Below are 25762 nucleotides of genomic sequence, written 5' to 3'. Positions count from 1 at the left end.
TGATCATTGTATTGTAAGGTTTAGGTTGGCTACGGAAGAGGTCAAGGAGCAATCCAGTGTAAGAATGATTAATTGGGGAAAATTCAACTTCAATGGATCTGGGTCAGATAAATTGGAATCAATGATCAGCAGATAAAATGGTAACTGAACAATGGCTGTCTTTAGAGAGGAGATAATTTGCACACAGTCAAGGTATATATTTCCATAAAGAGGAAAGGTAAAGATAAGAAATCTAGAGATGTTTGGATGATGGAAGAGATAGAGATTAAGATGAAGAAGTAAAAGTGTTCTTATGATCAATGTTAGGTGGATAAAATAAAGGAGAACCAGACTGAATGTAGAAAGTTCAGAGGAGAAGTGAAAAGGCCAATAAAAGAAGCAAAGAATATGAAAGAGACTGTAGCTAATATAGAAATGAATGCCAAACTCTTCTATAGGCAGATAAATAGTAAAAGGGTGAAAAAGGAGGAGTGGGGCTGATCAGAGAACGAAAAGCAACTTACATATGGACAAACTTAAATATGGCTTGAAAAATTAACCCTTCAGCCCAACATGCTGTTTCAAACGTACCTCTATGTTGTTAAGGGTGTTGAACTCCATTAAGTCATGAAGTTGTGTAAAAGCCTTATTTGAATAATGGAAGTTGAAAGTAGAATATGGGCTGTCAGCATCATCAAAGATGTCGAAGTCCACATTTTCCATTTCTTTCTCATTTTCTCGTTTAACACCTTCAACAAAGACAAGATTTGTTTCAGTACAAAATGTCAGTATTGCCATTTTATTTTTCATGAGCACATCAGTTTCATCCCCCTCTTCTTCTAATGTACTCAGTCAAGCTGGGGGATGTTACCCTGTACCTTATGTTAGGACAATGTATAGCTTTCAATTTAACTTATATTTTGTACTCGTGTGTTCATTTTTGAGAGTTGGATGCTGGGAGGCCTGGGGCCCTTTTTGGATACATGCTTTTGAAATGAGGTTCTACAACTCTTGAAGTGAAGAGATGGGTTACCAAGAGTTGGCTCAGTTTTGAACTGAGTTTTCTTCCGATGAATTTCTGAACGTTCACTGAGACACCCAATAACTGCAATCTACACAAGTTCCCTAAACTCCAATAGACTTGCAGGATTTCACTGGTATACACATTGTGAAGCTTAAAGGAAAGTAGAGAAAAAAAACTTATGAATGGAACAGAACTAATGTTTCAGTCCAATGACAGGGGGTTACCAGATACACGGAGTGACACGGAAATACAGAAAGGATGGCAGTTAGTGTGTGTATACCACTGAGTTCAGGCAGCAGGTCTAAACCACTCATGCAAGAAATCCTGATGAGGAGTGTAATAGTTATTGATAATGTCAACTATGTAATGGCTGTGTTTGCATTTGTCCATAATGCACCAGACTCTCTGTCATAAGTCATTTATGTCAAAGTTTGGCCTTTGGAAACAGTGCTGCATTATAAACAAGGAAGCACACATGCTTCTGGAGACACTGAACACTGCACTGGGAATGAACACTGCACTAGGAAATCATCTTGATCCAAAGAAAAACTGTTGGATAGATGCAAATTGCCACTGACATTGGACATAAATGAAGGAATGGAGCTCCATAATAACAAGACCTGAATTGATACATGTTAAAAAGTGTCAAAGCTTTTCACACAATGAATAACTTGTTATAGTGGAAAATTTGATCCTTGGCTTGCATGGAGTGATATTCCATCCCCCTCCGTCTGCTCAGGGTAATTTTATGATTTTCATATTGCTGGTTTCTGAGACTGGTGCCTGAAGTGGGGGAAAGCCCTTGACTTAGATCATCAAGCCGCAATAGAATAGTCAATGTAGCTGTTGCAATGATGCTGCCTATTCTCCAAAGTCAACCGGCCTTGTACGAAAGTCAAATGTAGGCAGCCTGACCAGGTTATTTTGAATTATTATGTATACATTAATGGACCATGCTTTTAGTTTGGGGGTACTGTGGAAATGGTTACACATTGAGGCAGCATAGCCTGCAGGTCATTGGCAATCTGACATTTTATTTTACAGGTCAACAGGCAAGAATGTTCATTTTCTGGATATAATAAACATGAGGGACCATGACAAAACTAAAGAACCACAGTCATTATATGCAGTGCTCACCATTAAAAGCATGCCATATGTTCCCTTCACAGCTCACGTTAATTGCACTGCCTAAAGTACAAAACTACCGTACAGAACAGAAAGCCCTTGGTTCAGTCAGGTTATCTCAGAGGCAGAATGGAAATAGAGGAGCTACACTAATCTCAGTATTTCTGTGCAGTCGGGGGAAACAGGCTCCTCCAGGAGTCCACTCAATAAGCATGCACGTGCTTCTTGTGTGAGGAAAGCATGGGGCTTTCATATGGTGTCATCTATGGTAAACTAAATTGGTGGCATTCAAAGTCCAGGCTTAAACACAAAAGACTGTCCCTTAGGCAATGTATCAGAAAATCGAAGGATATAACTTTCCATGATTTTGGTATTTGCTTGTCTGAAATCAGTGAGGGCTGGCACAGTGGCATAGTGGTTAGCACTGCTGCCTTACAGTGCCAGCGGCCCAGGTTCAATTCTGGTCTTGCGTCGGTGTGTAGAGACTGCATGTTCTCCCTATGTCTGCATGGGTTTCCTCCAAGTGCTCTGATTTCCTTCCACAGTTCAGAGATGTGCAGGTAAGGTGGATTGACCATGCTAAATTGCCCCTTAGTGTCAGGGAGATTAGCAGGGTAAATGCTGGCATATGGCCTGGGTGGGATTGTGTCGATGGGCCAAATGGCCTCTTTCTGCACTGTAGGGATTCTATGATTCTAGGTGAAGTAATTCTCAGTCAAGCTCTAAAGTCACTTACCTGGTGCCTTATAATGCCTGAAATTGATATTTGCCAGAACAAAATGGATGATGATTGGACAATCTTTCTCTATCATCGGGTTCTTGGGCTTGAAGACGTAGCATTCTTTCAATCCTTCTCGGTCGAAGACTTTGGTGTCAATCTTGGGAAATGGCAATTTGTTCATTCTTGCCCACTTCTCTGCAAGCAGGAGCTCCTGTAAAATTATACAGACTGGTGGTGAGATTTTCCTGAGAGACTGTCATAAAAACAAGAAGATACTTATCACTTCATCATGAGGCTGCTAAATCCAGCAGGCTTCTCCTTCAATTCCACAGACCTATCAATTCATCAACTTCCAATGATCATTCAGGTACCATTGCTTACCCACTCAGTGATATTTCACAATAAAACAGAGGACAGCTTTTAGAAAACGACTGCTCCAGTTTCATTCACAATTTCTAACATTACATATACGTAACTGAGCTCCCATCAAGTTCCTCCAAACATCCATTATTATCAGTATGATTCACCTGAATCCCTTGGATCAATTGCAATTACTGCCATGTACGATTCATTCTCTTCCGTTTGCCTCCCTCTTCTCTCTAGGCCTGCTGTATAATGCTCCCTGGAAGAGTTGTCTTTCAATATTCCCGCTTAGTGGGAATCCACCCTCTCCCCCTCCTCCTCCTCCTCTCCCCCACCCCCTTTCCACACAGCACAGAAGCAGATGTGCTAGGTTTTGTTTTTTGGGCTATCCGCATGGCAAATCCACTGCTCATGTTAAGTCCCATCAGGTATGGAAATAGGTGAGTCATTCTCCAGTCAATCATGTTGAAGACCACTCCATATCCATGGCCAGACAGCTGTACATTTCAAATTTTATCCTTTGACATTACAAAAGTCTGAGGTCATGTACCAACCGGCTCAAAAACAGCTTCTTCCTTGCTGCCGTCAGACTTTTGAATGAACCCACCTCACATAAAGTTGATTTTTCTCCACACCTGAGCTCTGACTATAACACTACATTCTGCACTCTCTCCTTTCCTTCACTCTGAATGGTGTGCTTCGTTTGTATAGCATGCAAGAAACAATACTTATCATTGTATACTAATATTTACGACAATAATAAATCAAATCAATATTATCATCCTTACGCACTGACCATGGAATAACCATGCATTAACTTTTGATTTTAACCTTAAAAGGTGGGCTGGAGTCACTGGGTCTGGCAGAAAAATCGAAGGAGATGATGAGGTCAATTGCACGCTGGGGCCTCAGTATTAGTGGGTAGGGGAGGTTGAAGGTGAGCCCACTGTCCACCACATGGATCTTCTTACTTTTCACATCGAGTGGTTCATAAATTCTTTCAAATTCATCTGGATCTGCAGGAATATTAGTGTAGGAAACACAAACATAATTACTCAAAGAGCAAACTCCCTGAAATTGCCTCTTTCAGTCTGTCAATTGGCATTCCTGGATTACAGGAAGGAATAATTTCAACAACATGTTGAGCAATGCTAAATTGTTGCCTCAGTAAAAGAAAAGTTGACAGATACATTGGAACAGGAGTAGGCCACTCAGCCTATTCCACCAATCAATTAGATCAGCACACCTCATCTCCTAAATCTACCCATTGGCCAAGCTCCATACTCGGTTAGCAAAAACCTTGGTCGCGGGTTGAAAATTATTAGTTTGAGCTGGCTTCTACTGCTTTTGTGGGAGATGCTTCCACACTTCTACCACTCTGTATGTGAATATGTGTTTCTCAACTTCTCTCCTGAAAGGCCTAGCTCTGGTTTTAAGATTATGTTCCCTTGTCCTAGGTTTTCATATCTCTATCTGTTCTATTAATTTCTTTCAAAATCCTAAGAACATCAAATTACCTCTTAATCATCAATATTTCAGGGGAAACAAGACTAGTTTACAAAATCTCTCCTCATCATTTAACACTTGGAGTCCTGTAATGTTCTGGTGAATTGGCACTGCACCCCTTCAAAGGTCAACACATTGCTCAGGACTATACTTAGATATGATTAATAAGGCAGTAAAGCACCTTTCCCTTTCCAGCCATCTAGTTATAAAGGCTAACATTTTACCAGTTCACTAAAATTCACTGATTCTTTTTTTTAAAATGGCTGTTATATTTCAGTGATCTAAATACCTAGGTCTCTAAATCTCACTGGACCAATAATCTTAGCTTTTCACTATTTGAATAATACTTGAATTTAATATTTTTGGTCCATACTAGATGGCATCACACTTTGCTCTGAAGTCTATTTGCCATAGTTTTTCCCACTCACTCTGCCCACTATTAATATCTCTTTGTAATTTTATGTTCCCATCTTCTCTACTTACTGTATGTGTTATTGGCAACCCTTTGTGGCAAACTTGGATATGTGATTCAGTCATTTGAGTAATTGATAAGAATAGTGAATAGTTGGTGACTTAGCACAAATCCTGTGGGACACTAATCTTCCTTCCAATTCCAGTACATACCTGTTATCTGTGCAATGTTTTCTACCACCTAGCCAATCTCCTAACTAGTTCAATAAATTTGCCTTCAATTTCATCAGCTTTAAATTGAGCCAAGTCTGTCTTCTGAAAGTCCATATAAACTATATCCATATATAAAGTCCATTACTTAATTACTTCCTCAAGAAACACAAGAAGGTTCACCAAGACATGACTTTTTAGTGATCCACGTTGATGTGCATGCTTTGTCTGCTTGGTTGTTTCTTCTAATCTTTTCACTGGACATGGTTATTAATATCACCAAGAGGCTACCTCGTTAAATGTGTTTAAGTCACAGTTAGATAGATTTCTGACCAATAAGGGATTTAAGGGTTATGGGGAGCAGGCGGGTAAGTGGAACTGAACCACTATCAGATCAGCCATGATCTTATTAAATGGCGGGGCAGGCTCGAGGGGCAAGATGGCCTATTCCTGCTCCTATTTCTTATGTTCTTACTAGTTCATGAAATATGTCACAGAAAGTTACAAGCAGAAAGTTACAAACAGTGCTACAGATAATGCAGATTCTTGCAATATCCTGCTGGTAAGCAAATCTTCTTCATCTGCATCAACCTTGTCAGCTTGTGACCCTTATGCTAGTCTGGTATTGTGTGAGACTTATTCAACTACCACCAGCTCCCAGATGCAGGAGGTTTTAAGTGGACATCTACAACCCAAAAAGAACATCGTTGGTGCTTACTAAAACGGTTTGGTGAATTTAGCAGACTGATAGTCTTAGAGATAATCCTGGTATCTCAATGCAGTGTAAAAGCTGCGGCCTCACCAATGCCCTATACAGCTGCAACAAGACCTCCCTACTTTTATATTCAATCCCCCTCGCGATGAAGGCCAGCATCCCATTCGCCTTCCTGACCACCTGCTGCACCTGCAAGCTGGGTTTTTGCGACTCATGCACAAGGACCCCGAGGTCCCTCTGCACCGTCGCCTGCTGCAGTTTTTCTCCACGTAAGTAATAATCCTTCCTACCATTATTCCTACCAAAGTGGACCACCTCGCACTTGCCAACATTAAATTCCATCTGCCATTTCCTGGCCCATTCACCCAGCCTATCTAGATCCTTCTGTAGACTCTCACCACCCTCCGCACAACTTGCCTTTCCACCAATTTTGGTGTCATCAGCAAATTTCGACACCCTACACTCAGTTCCCTCCTCCAGATCATCTATACAAATGGTAAATACAAGGATATTTTGGCCTTGGAGGGAGTGCAGAGGAGGTTTACTAGGCTGATGCCGGAGTTGAGGGGGTTGAGCTATGAGGAGAGGCTGAATAAATTAGGCTTGTGCTCGTTAGAGTTTAGAAGAATGAGGGGAGATCTCATCGAGACGTATAAGATGATGAATGGGATGGATAGGATAGAGGTGGAGAGACTCTTCCCGCTCAGAAAGGATAGTAGGACTAGGGGGCACAGCCTCAAGATAAAGGGGGGGCGGTTTAGAACAGAGTTGAGGAGGAACTTCTTCACTCAAAGGGTGGTGAATCTCTGGAATTCTCTGCCCATTGAAGTGGTGGAGGCTACCTCGCTAAATATTTTTAAGACGCGGGTTGATGGGTTTTTGATAAGAGAGGGGATTAAGGGTTATGGGGAGAGGGCGGGAATGTGGAACTGAGCAAAGACAGATCAGCCATGATCTTATTGAATGGCGGGGCAGGCTCGAAGGGCTAGTTGGCCTACTCCTGCTCCTATTCCTTATTTCTTATGTTCTTATGTAAAAACAGCTTTAAACAATCTACCCCAAAGCCACTACAGCAATAGAAACTAGTGGAAATCTGCAACACACTTCCCTCAAAACAGACCAACTGAAAATGCTACATTTTTTGTTAAGCAAGGGTATTAAGGGTTGCAGAACTAAGGTGAACAGATGCAGGTAAAATACAGAAAAGACATGGTCCAACTGAATTGTGGAATGGGCTTGAAGGGATGAATGACCCCCTCTGGTTTTCATGTTTGTTAAAATACCTGGGTAACATTCCTTTATCACAAAATGCACATTGTAATAAAGGATGAACCAGAAAAATTGAAACAAAGGGAATAGGAAAAAAAAATTTATCATATTGGAATAGGAAACGAGAAGGACGTGCACAATTATCAAGATGGCCTCAAAAAAAAACAGAAGTCAGTTAAATCCTGTGGGAGTGATCTTGAATCAAAAAATGTTCAGCAGCAATATACAAAATGTCACCCGCTAATTGGAAGATAAATTCCAAATTAAGATTAGGCACCTTAAATTCCAGAAATCACTTTGCCGGTGCACTGTGAACACGGGGTGATTCTGCAGTTGCTATTGCTGTGTAGCACAGGGAGTGTGACTGATTCCTATGTATTCTCTGTGTACTGCTGTCACAGAGTGATTCCTGCAGCTGCCTTCCTTGTGTGTGTCACACAAAGCTCTTCATTTTGCCTCTATACTGGTATGCATATAATCACAGAGCAAATTTCAATCAGCTAGATCATGGATAGACAGTTAAATATGAAAAACAATGGTGGGGGGTGGGAGGAAGAAGCATTGATGATGCATCTAACTGCACACATCAACTCCCCTTCCTTTGTGAACAAGCTTGAACCATTAATTACTTACTATAGTTATTCCTGATTGCAAACTTCTCACTCAAAGATAGCACCCATATGTTACTGCCTGATTTAACTTTTTAAATTTTAATTCAGAACAAAACTTTAAAAATTAGCAGGCCCATGAATTGAGAACAAGCAGGAAACACAAACCAAGAATTAACAATTGTGATTCACTCACCAGGTCAACTTTAGAATAGAAAAAGGTGACTCTGAAGTAGAACTCTAAGCTCCATTGAGAAACACACCAACTGAGCATGTCTTCACCTTTGAGGGAACACTCAGGATGACTACATTGCAGCTCTTTAAAATGAAGAGCACAGATGGTTTGAGTGTAACCAGCTGGGATTGAACCTATGGTCAGTATCACAAGGCTGAACATTACAATAAGAAGATGTTTGCAGTTCAAACAATATTTGGGAGCCTTGGATCGTCAAGGGACAAGACTCTCCGCCCTATTCCCATTTTCCCTTTTTTATAGAAGCAGCCATTTGTGAAGTAGTTCATAGGCTTCGAATTCTTTAAACAGTCTTACACTTTTGAGTTCCGTTAATTCCCCAGATTTACTTGTATTTGGGAACAATGTGGTGTAATTCCAGTGCTTCGTAAAACACAAGGATGGACAGAAGAAAACTGGCTGCAGAGTAAGGGGAAGAGAGAGAGAATGAGTGGGAAAAAGAGATGATTTTGGAGCTGAAATTTATTGAAATATTTGGAGCAAATGGTGCAGTATTGGTGTGAAATTTGTTAGGCTGTGTATTAGCATATGTTACATTGACGCTGTGTGTTAACCTGGGCATGACTGTGTAATGCTGAAGTTATGAGTGTTAGACTGTGTACTGGACTGTGCAAGGTTGATGGTTACACATCCTGGGTACTGAATACCAGCCAGGGTTTGGTACCCATTTGTTGAATATTTTTCTAGGTTAATGGAGAGACAAAATGAAGGGCTCTCTGTGGCACACAAAGAGAGTAAAAAGTCTGACAACACCAGGTTTTCAGGTGAATGGAGAGTTCCATTCACCTGACGAAGAGGGTAACCCCTCGAAAGCTTGTGAGAATATTATCAAATAAATAGGTTGGACTAAAACCTGGTGTTGTCAGACTTTTTACTGTGTTTACGCCAGTCCAACGCCGGCATACCCACATCATGCACACAAAGAGGACAGTTGCAGGAATCATCCTGTGCCAGTGGTACACAGAGAATCCACAAAGATTGTGTTGCACCCCCTGTTCAGACAGAGGCTCAATCCAACAATAAGGAAGTGTCAGTGTCAGGATTTGATTGCTAAATGCAAGCTTGAGCCTCGGCAAAAACCCTTCAGAGTATGACTAACCTGTAACAACTTCTTCATCTTCTTCATCTTGTGGCGTGAAGTCACACAGTGGGGATAGTGGGTATGATGTGTTCAGGTTGAGGCCCAACATGAAATTATGCACCTTGCCAGCACGGCCTTCTCGGGTGTTGAAAAGTGCGGTATCACTGAACAGAGCCTTTAACATCCTCTGTACCCAGCTGTCATGGTTATTTCTCTGCATCTCCTCTTCTGCATCAACTGCTTCGCTGCCCATCTCTGTTACAAGGAAAGCAATGATTAACTTTACTGGACTCCAGTAGCCTCATCATCAATTCACCGAGCCATTCTCTCGACTTTACGGATTTCCAAATCACTCCGGCCGGGATTTTCTGGCTCCCACTGTGGTGTCTTCCAGTGATGGAGATTGCCCGAGGCATCTATGGCATTTTGCGTGGCTTGCCGCCCTGCCGCTGGGGGAACCTGTCATGGGGGAATCACCTTTGGTGGGACAGGAAGATGGCACCAGCAAGAAGTGCTGGAAGAGCCCACGCTCAGTGTTGTGTCTTACATCAAGTGACCACCAGGAGGCACCACCACTACAGGCTTTGAAAAGTTTCAATTCATATTGATAGAAATTGCACCAGAAATTTTAATTGGTAAGTTATCTGAAACTCAAATCAGAGACAGACCATTCACGGGAGCCAGTTTGGTATTACTTCAGATTTATAGCTGATACTGCATAGCTGCAACTGATTCAAAATGCATTTGGGATGTTGAAATCTCGTTGTTATTTGAGAACTGACTGGCCTATTGGTGCACTGTGATGATTATAATTTAACACTTAGTTAATAAAGTTAATAGTCTGATTTAAGTGCTAATAAATAGAATAACATCTGCCACGTTGCTGGTTCAGTCTCCCCACAGTTTTTGATCCCAGCTCAAGTGTTAAGTTTCATCAAGGCTGACATCTCAGTTATACTCGGTTCTGTCTTCAGGGTCACTAGATAACAGTTGGGAAACAGGAAACTTTGGCTGATCTTCCACTTCAGTGACCCTGCAGGTGACGGCCAAAATAAATCTTTCGTAACAATAAATACTAGCAGAATTCTGGCAAAGCAGAGCCCTGTAAATGGAGTGCTGCAGGAAGTGTTTTTATCTGCTCCCTCATTAAAGTACAGTGTCCCATTGTTCCTGCTTGCATTGCATCACAATGGCAGCATTGCCAGCAGCAGCTCAAGTCAACACTATACTCAATTATTCTTGCCATCACCTCTCTTCGGCCTCTATCAGTTAGCAATGTGCTTTGGAGATGCATGAAACAAGAACTTTATGTATTTCTATCCCTTTTCATTCTCCACCTCAACTGTCATCAAGCACAGAGGTAGGTGTTGTGCAAGTCCACTAGTTGTCCAGAGAGCCTACCACTGCCTTTAATAAATATTTTGACAGTCGTCATATTTTCTTAAATACAACTATTATAAATTATTACATCCTTTGTCTCCCTAATCAACTACTCAGCATTCAGTGTCCACATATCCTTTCTATTTCCCCCCCAGTGCAATACCCTAATGTCTCGTCTCTCCTCCCCTCTTCCCTCCAGCTCCCCAAGCATCCAGCCCACTATGAGCAAGTGTCCAAACCTCACAAAGTATAAAGCACTGTGTGTCTGGGATAGTCCTTTCCCTTCAAACACAAGCAGGATATTACAGTGGGATGTCTCCAGACTTTAATCTTACCTTTGGGTTGGGATTCATCATCACTGTCAGAGCTATCATTTCCGATTATATGTTTGGCCTTAATTTGTGCTGTAATATAAACAGAAAAGAAAAATCACACTCTTCAACAGTGAAGGGAAAAAATCCCCCCAAACAACTTGAGACAAAACATTTGTCTGAACGCTTGTTGAATGTCTGATGTTACTGGTCATACATCAATCCCTTCCAAGAATAAAAGTTCCAGGATTTCACAATGTCAGTCTAAGATGAAGTAATCTGTGGGAATTAGGCAGCTCAGTGATTCTCCGATCCTCTGTCATAGCCTGGGGGTTCAGTCCATCTTAATTCATCCATGTAGAATTATCCCATACCCAGCCCATTATTCCAACTTATTGTTTTTTTTAATGATTGGAAGGTTTCACCTCAGCCACTCAGCTTGGAATCCTAGTCCAAACATTAATCACTCCTTGCCTGGAGAAGAGCCTCCTGACTTCAATCCTTTTATGAAATTGAACCTGTTTTGAGTTAACCTTTTCAGTACTTTAGACTATTCTATATACCCCAATAAGAGCAGCTCTTAAGTACCTGATCTCCAAGCTTAAAAGCTCATCCTAAATTAAAACCCTGACATCATGGTTCAGCTTTGTGGGGCTTCTGTGCATTACCTCCAGCAGTGGAATATCTTGTTTCTTTCTTGGTAATTACAACTGGGCATTCAAGGACAGGGTGACTAGAACTAGATGACTAGGTGTACAGATTGACTATACTGTCCCTTTTGGAATTTTTGATCATGTAGTTCAACAGTCACCTTTGTCAATTGTTATTTTGAATTTGTTGGAGATGAGTTTAATGAGACTTTTTCAACTTTCCCATTACTTACATCAACAGATGCTGACAGCTACTGAGGGCTACTTTTCTCATGTTAGTGACAACATGGTAATCAACTGTGGGTGCAATCATAGAGTCTCTACAATGCAGAAAGAAGCCATTTGGCCAATCGAGCGCACACCCACAACAATTCCGCCCAGGCCCTATCCCCGTAACCCCACATATTTACCCTGCTAATCCTCCTGACACTAATGGGCAATTTATCATGACCAATCCACCTAACCTGCACATCTTTGGAGTGAGGGAGGAAACCAGAGCACCCGGAGGAAACCCACACAGACGCAGGGAGAATGTGAAAACCCTACACAGACAGTGATCAGAGGCTGGAATTGAACCTGGGCCACCCCAATCACAGTTGATATAATTTTGTCCTCAGTCGGACAATGGATAGTCATCAGGAGTGAGAACCCTATCTGACTTTGTCCCTTCCTAGTCCATGAACACTAATTGTTGCACTTATTCCCATCCCAACTAAAATTAACCAATTCAGATCAAATCAAGGCTTAAGCCTGAGACGCTTGTTAATCAGTCTGGTACATTTTTAATACGTATTTAAAACAATACATCGTCAGTTCTTCCCATCAACAATTTTGCATTATAAATTCTTTTGTCTGGATTTATAAGGTACATCTTTCCTACTCTTCTCCCCACTGTGAAAACAATGCAATATCCAATGCAGGTGTAATTACAAAGTGACAAATTTGCATTGAGAATTTCTGCTATAAATTTGGATGTAGGGATTCATAGTTCATAAAGTTAGTAAGTAGACAACTTCAAATGTGTAGTGAATTAAATCTGCAATGCACTTACTCCCAGCCCTTCTGCTTGATTTTATCTGAAGACTATGCATAGTCTATCTCCTTTACTTTAATAGCCATAGTGATTGGAAAGCCAGTGCCAGCCCTAGCTTGGCTATTTTTGAGAGCCCCGACAGGATTTAATGTCATTCGGACAGTTTACTGGTTGCCATCTGCTGTCAGCTTCCTTTGCCTTCAAAAAGCTCCTCAACCCCAGCAGTGACACAGAGAGGTAAGCGCTGCCACAAGGCAAACCAGAAGAGGTGCGGCACAGACTTGTTGGGTGCAGTCAGACAGGGGGCAACACTTGCTACTGAAGGGACTTTCCTTCAAGCAGAGGGTGCCCGATCCAGAGGATCCACCTCCCTGAGCCCAAAGGGAAGCTGCTAGGGTATACCTGCCAGCTTTCCCATGTGGTATATGCCATCTCCCAACCTCAACCACTAGGAGAATGGTAATGGTGCTGGAATAAGACTTGTAAGTGACTTTCCCCACCCATGACTTAATGCGAGGCAGTTAGAAAGGTGACAGGTTCTCCAGCCAATGCTTTTCTGCCTAATTATAAAGCCGATGCTCACTCCAGCCCAATCCCAGCAGAGAAATTCAATTCCCATGCACCCCCCCACATACATTGTTAAAGAGATCAAAGCAACTAATGTGTGTCAAAGGAAATGTTTACATCACCAGTTTTATCTACAAATTTGACTTTGTGTAACTCATACAACGCTTTTACAGGCAAATATCAGCTATCCACATTCTGAAGGACAGATAAGATATACAACACTAACTACACATGGCTGAAGGTGAAATTATTCATGAACAATGACTGGGAAGATACAGCTCAAATTCTGAATAGTAACTGCATGGGTCCTAATGCAGCCTGCTCAATTAGCACCCTCTTCATCACTTGACCATTCAGTTCCTCCAGCACCAGGAGAAGTGCATACTATCAACAGTAACCCAGCAAGGCTTCTTCATCAGCACCTTCCAAACCTGCTACCTCTGTCACCTCAAAGGACAAAAGCAGCAGACACCTGAGAATGCACAAGTCTAAACTTGTAAATATGTTGTTGTTCCTTGACTATTGCTGGATCAACATCCTGGAATGCCCTCCTTAACAGGATGTAAGACAAGGAGGAAAATGTGATCAATGTGCCTTTAGTGATAGTTATTGTTGGTGCAGATTTGATGGGCCAAAAGACCTTTTCTGCACTGTATGACTCTATAAGTGCACTATGGTTGTATTTACACCACATGGACTGCAGCAGTTCAAGAAGACAGCTCATCAGCTCTCCCTTCTCACGGGCAGTTAACAATTGCTGCCTTGGCAGCAAAATCCACATCCCATGAATGTATAAAGGAAAAAGAATCAAAGTCTTATTCCATGTCTCATCATGTTCCAGTCAGTAATTCCCTTCATAAAACACTTATGGGGTACTCTACTGAAAATTAAGCATGTAGTTCAAAACTGATGGCATCATTACCTCATTTGTCTGGAGGTTATGTTATGCAACAGGATTATATTTGGGTTATTAAAGTAACAAACCTTTACTTTCTTGTCCAAGGGTGTGGTATATTCCAGGACATTCAAAACATGTTTATTAACCTCCAGATTTGGATAAAGAATATTTAGCATCACTTTCTCTTCTTAAGTTCACAGAATCAGTGAATTGTTACAGCAGAAGGAGCCAGTCTGAATGGCACTTGGTGCAATGCTTGTTTGCTTGTCTTCTCATCATAACCCTGCACATTCTTCCTTTTCAAATAAGTCTGATTTCCTTCTGAATGCTTCGATTCAATCTGCTTCCACCGTACACACACGCACACCATTCCAGTCCCTAATTATTCGCTGCGTGAAAACATTTTCTCTTATATTGCTTTTGTTTCTTTTGTCAGTCACTATAAATCTGTCTCCTCACGTTCACAATCCTCTGGTGAGTGGGAACAGTTTTGCCTCATCTATTCTGTCCCGATCCCTCATCATATCTACTCTTAATCTTTCTTCTCCAAGGAAAACGGTCCTAACTTCTCCACTCTATCTTTATGACTGAGGTTTCTTCACAATCGCCAACAACATGCAGGGAAGGGAGAGAAAGTTTAATCATCCTCTTTGTTGCATGATCTCACACGATGGACAAATCTTTCAGAGTGCTGGCTGAGGTGAGAAAACTGGCATGCAGCTCTCCAGCTGCACAGCCAAAGTTTCTCTCCAGAGTTTATGACACAGAAAATCTGGTGGCCTAGTTTTTTGCCATCACAGTGGCAGGGCGGGGGCTGATAGAGCCAGTGTATCAGGTTGCCATTTTAAAGGGCGACCTGATTGGCGCTGAAAAAAAATTCCACGCCTCCCACCCCAACACGTACAGGGAACGCTCCCTCCCCCAACAAGCACCGTGCACCCCCATCTCCCATGGGTAAGGTGAAACTCCTCTCTCACATAAGCAGCAGGGCAATCCCTCCCAGATACAGAAAGGGTACTCCATCCCATGGAGCTCCCCAAAGGGCCCACCCTGGCACTGGCAGGGTGGCACTGCCAATGCCAGGGGCAATGCCAAGGCATGACCCTCTCCCCCAGGAGACTCTGCTTATCCGTGCAACTCTGATGAATTCCCCTCAACTACTTCACATTTTTCAAAAGCAGCTGTGAGAGAATGTTGAGGAAACAGATGGTGGGGAGGCCTGCTAGTTATATAAAATCTATTAAAATGTATTTAAATGAGGTTCTCACCCACTTCATTGTACTACTGGCAAGGGGGGGAAAAATTGGAAAACGCGATTTCCATTTTCCGATTCTCGCACAAGTTTCGCCCCTACGTCACCATTTACACTCTTGGACAAAGCGGGTGCAAAATCACCCCCATCAACTTTGCAGTTCATGGGTGTAGATACTAAACATTACTGAATGTGAAAAGACATGGAAATATATTAATTAAAAGTGGATCAATTCATTTTTAAAGTTCTCATTCAAGCTGGTGGTTTAGTGCTCACCACTCCTCATTCTGCTCAACCAGAGGGACTGAGGTATTGTGCCCATTGTTCAGCTGGATGGCCAGTGGGAAATAACTGATTGCAGTCTGTTAAACACTGCAACAGCAAAAGCGCAGTTCCCTCATTGTGTTCCATTTTCCTAAAGAGCTATTTTAGAAAAAGCTACCTTGCTTATCTTGTTGCTGACATCACATCCAAGCCTTGATATACCATCCAAAATAGGCTCAACCTCAGGCTCATTAACATATAATAGCATGGGACTGCATTTGGCTCAACCTGCAGTGGAAAACACCAACTGGAGCCAATTGACTGCAACCCAAATAACTGTTGCTTGTCCTTGCAACTGGATTGCAGGTTTCTGCAGTCAGTCCCCGGGCTAAACCTCACCGCATGCTTCTTTGCTGCTCAGCAGGTTCCCCGTTTGGCAAACCTCAGGGAGGTCGGTGTGAATGAATGAATTACTCACACACTTACAGAAAATGTTAAGGCCAGCCAGGGGCCAGGCTTCTGGGACTGGCAGAGTAGGTGGGTCTGGGAGTACTCATGAAAGAATTATACCACATGGGGTTGCCAGCACAGTGAGTGCTTTTGCTGTTTGTCTTTGCTCTTTTTTTTCCTGTCTGCTTATTTATTTTTAGGCTCAGACTGATGTCCTACATTCAAATACTGCTATGGGTTCATTTCTATGTCTGGCTTTGATTTGTGAATGTCTTCTGTCATTAATTGATGGCGCAAGTGAGAAGCTCAGATTAGTGGAGTTATATAAAAGGAGACCATAGACCACCAGGAGGGGCCATACAGGCTGCACAGAATAACTGGAACCGCAGCTGTACAAAGCGGAGTCAGCAGAGAGGGCTGCAAGAAGGTCCACTTAAAGAACAGAAAAGGCATGGAGGAATTGCAGCCTGCTTCCCAGATTATCTCCTAGGCCCAGGCATTAGGTCCATTTCTTGACGTGTGTGGGCGGATCAGGACTTGGAGAAGCAAGTTGGTACAAGTGGTTGGAAAAGTGGACTCCTGTCAGATAGCCGAGAGATCAGGAGAGGCAATTCTGAAACGCAAATTAAGGTTGAAACCTTTTATGGGTGGGAGTTAATTGAGAAAATGGTCAGATGCTGATTCTGCAGGTGGTGGGTAGCATGTCTCCAGGGATCAGAATGGAGAGTCAGTCACGTGGAGAGAATCAGCTACAAGAAACTTGCCTACCATAAAAGTGACCGAGATAAAATAAAAGTGAAGACAATAATTAAGGACTACAGGAAAATATTGGAGGAAATAAGATACACTTTACAAAAATATCTGGACAAAGTCCATTTAGTTGTTCCAGAGGAGATTCTTTATCTGGTACATCAATACAAAAAAGCAACTCACTGGAAGGGATAAAACATTTAAGATCAAAGCATCAGCAGCTTTTGTTGAATATTTGAATCGTAGGATGGGATTCCAGCAGTGGCACTCATTCTGTTACCCTGGAGCCATTTGTATCCAACCCTTCAGCTCAGACCTTAGTGGATTTTTTGTTCCATGTGCTCAGCTGTGGGATACCAACAAAGCTGGGATTCAGAGAGTCAATCGCCTGGGAATGTTACTGGATACCCCCAGCGCCATCTGTCAGTGGACCCCATCAGGGGCCCTGGTGAGTGTGCAACTTCTTGCAGGTTTCATCCCCGATCTACTGCAGGTTAATTGATTTCTGCTGTGGTACCTACAGTAACCTGGACTTGGGGGAGGTCAGGCAGGGTCTATTCCCAATTGGGAATCCTGCTAGGAAGCAGACATGTATGAAGCTCACAAACAGATAGTGTTTGATCCTAGAATCACACATTAAGAACGGTCACTTGGGCGAGAGGCTGATGATAGTCCTTTAAATCTTACTCCAGCATGATTCACACCTTGAAGAAAAATGGGGGAGAAATAAGATATTTCTGGCATGCAGATTAGAAGTTGCAATTAGCATAATGGTGCCACACAGGGGCAGAGTCTCATGATAAGGTACCAATAATTTAGGACTGACTGAGATGAGAAGACATTTTTCAGGGGTGTTGAATATATTTAAGGCTGAGATGAACAGAATTTGGGTCTCTTGGGGATTAAGGAATATGGAGAGCAGACAGAATGGAGTCAAGGCAGCCATGACCATATTGAATGATGGAGGAGGCTCGAGGGGTCACACATTGCACTCCTGCTCTTACTTCTTCTGTTCTGAGAAACAGGATTGTTTAGCAAGATTAAGAATTGTAGCTTCAGTTTGGACCTGTCTCTGTTGTCTATGGGCCCTATTTTACCATTATGATTCTAAGTGCTGGGCTGACTTGAAACTGGGAGTGCTTCAGATCTGACTTTTAGACCCATTCTGAGGCAGCCCCATATGAAAAAATATCAGCGATTCTGAATCATGCTGCACAAGCCTGTGGGCAGAGCTCAATGCACCCAGAACCCTGCAGCTTCGATCAGCACCTCCAACTGCGCATGCACAGAAAAAAATATAATAGAATGCTGCTCCTCTGCTATATCCCTGATCTTAAGCAGAGTAATAGCAGACCCCTCTTCCCTCATCCCCCACTGATCTCAGGTAGAGTGGCAAAGGACCTCTTCCCCCTCACTGATCTCAGGCAGATTGGCAACGGATCCCACCCCACCCCCACCACTGATCTCTGGCAGTGTGACAGCAAACACCTCCCCCTTTCTGCCCCCATCCTCAACGCACCCCTCATCGATCTCAAGCAGAAAGCCTTTGGATGCTCAGCACTCACCTCCTCACTAACTGAAGCACCCGAATCGGACTTACATGGAGCATGTCTGTTGTTTTGTGCCAATTCTGGATAGGCGAACATGGTGGTAAGGGTGGGGGGGGGGGGGGGGGAAGTGCTGGTAAAGTTGGGCCTATTTAGTCAATTTAAATGCACGCAAATGCCTGTTTCAGGTGCAGTCCTGATCGTGGCCATTTTTGGGCCTTGATAAAGGGGGAATCGGCATGGAGGCAGGAACGGGTCGCACTATTTGCCTCACACCCAACTTTACCAAGTATTTGCATCCAAAAACGGCTGCAACGCAATGATAAAATTGGGCCTTCTGTGTCACAGACAAATCCACTCGCTTGAGATTGGTCAAAACCAGAGAGTTCGATTTGATCAGATATAGGCTGCAGCACGAAAATTATTTCTGTCGAAAGTCACACAACTTAATTTGAAGCAGGTTACAAATGAGGTTTGTGATTCAGTGCTGCTAAAGCTAGTTTCAATTACATGGAAAGATGCAGAATCAATTCACTGAACTGACCAGATTCCTTTTTAATTCCAGAAAAATGCAGCTTGCATTCTTGGAATCAAATCCTTTTCATGTTTTCGGTGGTCTAAGCTAACAAAAATATAAAATAGTGTTCATTTTTACTCTGTGGGAGAAAATGACTGCATCGTTGTTGTGTCATGCTATGTGGGGTTGAGGCATATTGTTGGGCAGATCAAAAGTGAGCTCTACTTTGTATCTAATCCCATCTACCCAACCCAGGAGCACTCCGCCAGATGCTTGAAATCGGAAGGTGCTTTATACCCCTTTCTGCACAATGACAAACTGAAATTCTGCGGTTTGCAAAATCAAAACAGAACTCCTCAAATCGAAACATATGACTACTGTGTTTGGTTATGATTCAGTGCACTGCTTCGTATGATCAGTAATATAAATTACATAGGAAAGAGTGCACGTCAGGAGGAAGCAGCTAACACACCACAAAACACCCCCAGGATGTCAGAACATACCCAACAGCAGCACCGTAGGCTAGAAGAAATGAGCAAACAACACAGAAACTGACAAGCATTTTCTCTTCAGACAGAATAGAGCTGATTCATGCTTGGTGCATCAGTTATTTGCATTGATGTTCAAATCAGATTTACATTGACAAACTTCCTGTTTGAATCAGATTGTTTCTCATGATTAGAGAGATTGCAACACTGCTTTTTTGAGTCACACCAATATTTCCAACATTTACCAACCGCCTTCTTAAAACAAGCAATTGGAGAATTCTAGGAATGAATTTCATTTGCTGTCATTAAGCAAAACAGCACTGGCCTATCTATCCTCAACTCATTCTCAGCCCTCGCTTTATACATTCACACCATTTCAGACGACAGCAATGTAACTTCCCGTTCTATATTTCTTTTACAGGTAACTTCCAACAGGTTATAAATCCATTTGCTTGGTACTAAGTTCACCATTTACCTCAAAAGTGTTTCCATTAGACTGTCAGCAATCTTGTGTGAATGCTGCAACTGCAAGTTTGCCGTCGTCATACTGCGAACACAGCTTACACCGAGGTCCATACAAGCCAGCAATCTTCATGGGGCCAGGGCAAAAATAACAAGAGGCACTGTATTCCTACCATTCATGGCACTGGGCATCTGGTGACTTATAGTACAACTTTATCCCAGGGAGACTGGTGGACTGCTTTAGTAGCGGTGAACACAATGTTGTTTTGAACACAGGACTAAAGTAATATCCTTGATCTCAAAACCAACATCACAAATTAAACCACACACTCAGACTTTATTTGGGTCACATTTTCAAAGTGAAATGTAACTTTTAAGTGTTAACATAGACGTTGAGCTTTCAAACACAAAATTAGCTCATCATTTCAGATTGAAATTCTCCACAAAACAAAATGTCATGAAAATTTATTGAGGTTCAGTCAGATTTTGGGAACATTTCAATGACTCCTCAGGCAGGGTCTCTGGGAGCACACAGGCTGGTTCACTTAAAATGATGTCTCTACAGTATTTGTTTCAGGCTTGTCCAAAATTTGGCTTCTTTTCAGTTTGGAATGATCATGTCTGACTGGGCTTAGCAAGATCCTGTCTAAACTAGCAGAAATGTCCCTTACATCTCTGAAGATGCCCAACGTATTTCTTTCTCCATTCCCCACAGCACATTTTCAAAAAATAATCCAAATGGCTAATGGAATATTGATCTAATGGCAGGGTTTGATCATGCCCCAGCTGTTTGCAATTGCGGGCAACATACATCAAAAGAAAGGTATTGACCTTGGAGGGGAGTCACCAGATTAATATCAGTCCTTGAAAAGATTAAACTATGAGCAGAGGTTGCATAAACTCACCTGTGGCTCAGCTCCCTCACTGCTGTACCAGCAGCTGACTCCTGACCACACAAGTGTCTGATTACACATAATACTGCCAGACCTTCTCCAAAGGAGATGATGCACAGCTCAGAATAATTCATCGCTTGGATTAAATTCCCGCTTAAAACTAATGACCTACAAGGCATTGGTGGTGCAATAAGGGTGTTTACTGCAACTGTTCTCCTTTAAATCTCCATCCCATCCCAATTGATCCTTCCCATGCTAAACCCCATCCCATTCCTTTCATTATCATCCCCATCACACATCCATTTCACCCCCTTCTTCCTATTCCATCCCCAATTCCACAGCTCCCATGTAATCCAACCTCCCCTCAATACATTATGCCGTGCTTCACTACTCCATGCTGTTCCATCCTGTGCTGCCCCTCGTCCCTCACCCTCATCTCCACCCTGAAGCAGCAAGTACCAAACCACAATAAACCTCTTCCTCAGCAGGAACTTAATCCTCATCTGCATGTGGTGTCATTGGCATTTCAGGCAGGCCGTGACTGTCAGTACCAGGGAATAGTTGCTGGTACCAAAGAAAGACACAAGGGAGGGGGTCAGGAGGGTTTTTCGCGAGCCCTCAGGAGGTTAGATCTACAGCTTTCTTGTGGGGCCTGGTAGAAAAAAATCTGTAGGGTTCATTTCCCAGTCTTCATCAGACAACTTTGATGAATTTCAGCAAGGGCTCTCTTGATCATCTGCCACAACTTCGATAAAGGATCCACAGAAATGCTGGATTAATGCCATAAACTGCCCAAAAGAATAATGAGTTAGGCTCTAGAGACTACACCCAGATAATAATATCCATATTAGCTAACCTTTGAACAGGGAAAGCTGGGAGTTACAGGTTGAACTGCTGACTCCTGTTCAACAAAGATAGGAATGAATGGTTTAGTTCAGTTTTAAAAGATGCAAGAAAGGTACAGCAATAATCAAAGAAAATTATAGCACAGGAACAGGCTTTTTGGCCCTCCAAGCCTGCACAGTCCATGCTGCCCAACTGAACTAAACCCCTTATCATTCCGGGGACCATATCTCTTTATTCCCATCCTATTTACGTATTTGTCAAGACACCTCTTTAAAATCACTATCGTATCCACTTCCACTACCTCCGCCGGCAGGGAGTTCCAGGCACCCACCATGCTCTGTGTAAAAAACTTGCCTTGTACATCTCCTTTCAACCTTGCACCTTAAACCTATTCCCCCCTCATACACCAAACAGTCCCCTAACATTTCCAGAAGTAATGGTCTGCATGGGTGATTTTAATATGCACACTGATTGGAAGCATCAAATTGGCAAGAGGAGGCAGAATTAATTGAATGTATTAGAGGCTGTTTCTTGGAACAGTATGTTGTGGAACCAATTAGGGAGCAGGCTACTCTGGATTTCGTATTGTGTAACGAGGGGGAATTATTTGATGACCTCACAGTTAAGGATCCTCTAGGGAGTACAAAGAACAAAGAACAAAGAACAACCCAGCACGGGAAACAGGCCCTTCGGCCCAACGAGCCCGCGCCGCCGCATCACCCTACACCTATTCTACCCTGCATGTCTACGAATGTCTACGAATAGGGTGTCGAAATTTGCTGATGACACCAAGATTGGAGGAAAGGCAAATTGTGCGGAGGGTGTGGAGAGTCTACAGAAGGATCTAGATAGGCTGGGCGAATGGGCCAGGAAATGGCAAATGGAATTTAATGTTGGCAAGTGTGAGGTGGTCCACTTTGGTAGGAATAATGGTAGGAAGGATTATCACTTACGTGGCGAAAAACTGCAGCAGGCGACGGTGCAGAGGGACCTCGGGGTCCTTGTGCATGAGTCGCAAAAACCCAGCCTGCAGGTGCAGCAGGTGGTCAGGAAGGTGAATGGGATGCTGGCCTTCATAGCGAGGGGGATTGAATATAAAAGTAGGGAGGTCTTGCTGCGGCTGTATAGGGCATTGGTGAGGCCGCAGCTGGAGTACTGTGTGCAGTTTTGGGTGCCGTACTTACGCAAGGATATTTTGGCCTTGGAGGGAGTGCAGAGGAGGTTTACTAGGCTGATGCCGGAGTTGAGGGGGTTGAGCTATGAGGAGAGGCTGAATAAACTAGGCTTGTACTCGTTAGAGTTTAGAAGAATGAGGGGAGATCTCATTGAGACGTATAAGATGATGAATGGGATGGATAGGATAGAGGTGGAGAGACTCTTCCCGCTCAGAAAGGACAGTAGGACTAGGGGGCACAGCCTCAAGATAAAGGGGGGGGCGGTTTAGAACGGAGTTGAGGAGGAACTTCTTCACTCAAAGGGTGGTGAATCTCTGGAATTCTCTGCCCGTTGAAGTGGTGGAGACTACCTCGCTAAATATTTTTAAGACGCGTGTTGATGGGTTTTTGATAAGAGAGGGGATTAAGGGTTATGGGGAGAGGGCGGGAATGTGGAACTGAGCCATGACAGATCAGCCATGATCTTATTGAATGGCAGGGCAGGCTCGAAGAGCTAGATGGCCTACTCCTGCTCCTATTTCTTATGTTCTTATGTTCTTATGAACCCCTAACTTAGCCAGATTCAGGGGAGAATAGTGTCAATTTGGTAAACCAATTAGCCTAAGAGCACATCTTTGGGGGTGTGGGAGGAAACCGGAGTGCCCGGAGGAAACCCACGCAACCACAGGGAGAATGCACAAACTCCCACAGACACAGGCCCAAATCCATGTATCTGCACAGCTAGCAGTGCTAGTCACTGAGCTGTTGCGGCGCCCGTCTACCGGTCCAGGATTAAGCACACACACCGACACGAAGTACTAGGCCACTCCCGGAACCTCCAAGAGCAGCCACGCACGACCCACTGTGTGCATGCCCCTCGTTTGACAACAAGGTGGACCTCCACCTGCAGAATAAAAAGACAAAAACGTTAACTTACAAGTCTGCATTTCCGGTGTCTCCCGAGGTTCTGACCTTATTTAATAGCCCCTACTATAACCCTCCATCCTTGTTTCACTCATGTGTCTGTCTAACTGAACCTTAAACGAGTCCAACGTTCCTGCCTCCACCACCCTACTCAGTAGCGCGTTCCATACCCCCACAACTCTCTGCGTAAAGAACCTTCCTCTCACATCCAAATTATACCTCTCCCCTCTCACCCTTAAATCATGACCTCTCGTATTTGTACCCAGTCTAGGGAGCAGTCTCTCACTATCGACTCTATCTATTCCCTTCAGTATCTTTTATACCTCTATCATGTCCCCCCTCAACCTCCGTCTTTCCAAGGAGAAAAGTCCCAGTTTCTCCAACCTTTCCTCGTAACCCAGCCCCTCCATGCCAGGCAACATCCTGGTAAACCTCCTCTGCACCCTTTCCAGAGCCTCCACGTCCTTCCGGTAGTAAGGTGACCAGAACTGGACGCAGTACTCCAAATGCGGTCTAACCAACGTTCTATACAACTGAAGCATTAGACGGCAGCTTTTATACTCTTATACCCCTTCCTATAAAGGCTAGCATTCCGTAAGCCTTCCTAACAACCTTCTCCACTTGTGTCGCAACCTTCATGGATTTGTGAACCTGCACTCCCAGGTCCCTCTGTATCTCTATACTCCTAATCGGTCTACCTTTTATCACATAGCTCCTCTCTGCATTATTCCTTCCAAAATGCATCACCTCGCATTTGTCAGGATTAAATTCCATCTGCCACCTATCTGCCCAATGCACCAACCTATCTATATCCTGTTGTATCACCTGACATTCCACTTCAGTACCCGCCAACCCTGCCATCTTGATGTCATCCGCAAACTTGCTGATCACACCACCTACTCTCTCTTCCAAGTCATTTATGTATACTACAAAGAGGAGAGGTCCCAGTACTGAGCCCTGCGGCACACCACTGGTCACTGGCCTCCAGCCCGAAAAGGTCCCCTCCACAACTACCCTCTGTCTCCTAATGCCCAGCCAGTTCTCAATCCACCTAGCTACCTGACCTCGTATCCCATGCGCCTTAACCTTTTCTACCAGCCTACCATGAGGGACTTTGTCAAACGCCTTACTGAAATCCATATAGATGACATCAACGGCTCTCCCATCCTCAACCGTTCTTGTCACCTCCTCAAAGAATTCCACCAGATTCGTAAGGCAAGACCTCCCTCTAACAAAGCCATGTTGTGTATCCCTAATCAGATCGCAACGCTCCAAATGCTCATACATCCTACCCCTAAGTATTTTTTCCATTAATTTCCCTACCACCGATGTCAAACTCACCGGTCTATAATTTCCAGGGTTGTCCCTACTACCTTTTTTAAACAGCGGTACCACATTTGCTACCCATAGTGACCATAGAATGATTGAGTTTGGGAGCGAGAAAGTGGAGTCCCATAGTAGCGTCCTGGAATTAAACAAAGGAAATTACATAGGCATGGGGACCGATTTGGCCCAACTAGAGTGGGCAGGGAGGCTAAAAGGTAAGACAACAGATGAGCAGTGGTTGTTGTTTCAGGAGATTCTCAAATCCTCAACTAAAGTATATCCCAGTGAGGAATAAAGATGGTAAGAGGAGTAAAAAAAAAATCCATGGTGAAACAAAGAGGTCAAGGACAATATAAAGACAAAAACTAAAGTATATCATATTGTAAAGATCAGTGGCAGGCTGGAAGATTGAGAAACTTTCAAACATAAACAAAGGGATACTAAAAAAAAGAGCTAAGGTAAATTATGAAAGAAAACTAGCTCAAAATATCAAGAAGGATAGCAAAAACTTCTATAGGTATATAAAAGGGGAGAGAGTTGCTGGGGTGAATGTTGGTCCTTTGGAAGATGAAACTGCAGAGTTAATAGTGGGGAACACTGAAATGGCAGAGATGCTAAATCAATACTTTGCCTCAGTTTTCATGTTGGAGGACACTAGTACCATTCCTATAAGAACAGGCAAGTCAGGGGTAATAGACAATCAACATTGATAGGGAAAAGATACTCAGCAAACTATTGGGAGTGAGGGCAGTTAAGTCCCCTAGGCCTGATGGCCTAGATCTGAG

General features: G+C 43.2%; 1 protein-coding gene across 4 annotated transcripts in view; it reads right to left on the bottom strand.

The window, feature by feature from the left end:
* The window catches only part of LOC145347814 (cytosolic phospholipase A2-like), a 173788-nt gene that overhangs the window by 5139 nt on the left and 142887 nt on the right, over positions 1-25762 (bottom strand). For all 4 annotated transcript variants that reach the window (XM_080195701.1, XM_080195700.1, XM_080195699.1 and 1 more), the window contains 5 exons: positions 10981-11049; positions 9284-9520; positions 4044-4228; positions 2865-3060; positions 571-728 (listed from right to left, as the gene is read on the bottom strand). In XM_080195701.1, coding sequence (XP_080051827.1) covers positions 571-728; positions 2865-3060; positions 4044-4228; positions 9284-9520; positions 10981-11049 — 845 coding nt within the window. The remainder of the gene's footprint in view (positions 1-570; positions 729-2864; positions 3061-4043; positions 4229-9283; positions 9521-10980; positions 11050-25762) is intronic.

The sequence above is a fragment of the Carcharhinus amblyrhynchos genome, chromosome 9 (assembly GCF_965287045.1).
Source record: "Carcharhinus amblyrhynchos chromosome 9, sCarAmb.v2.hapA, whole genome shotgun sequence".
Lineage (NCBI taxonomy): Eukaryota > Metazoa > Chordata > Chondrichthyes > Carcharhiniformes > Carcharhinidae > Carcharhinus > Carcharhinus amblyrhynchos.
This window is presented reverse-complemented; position numbering and strand designations above follow the sequence as displayed.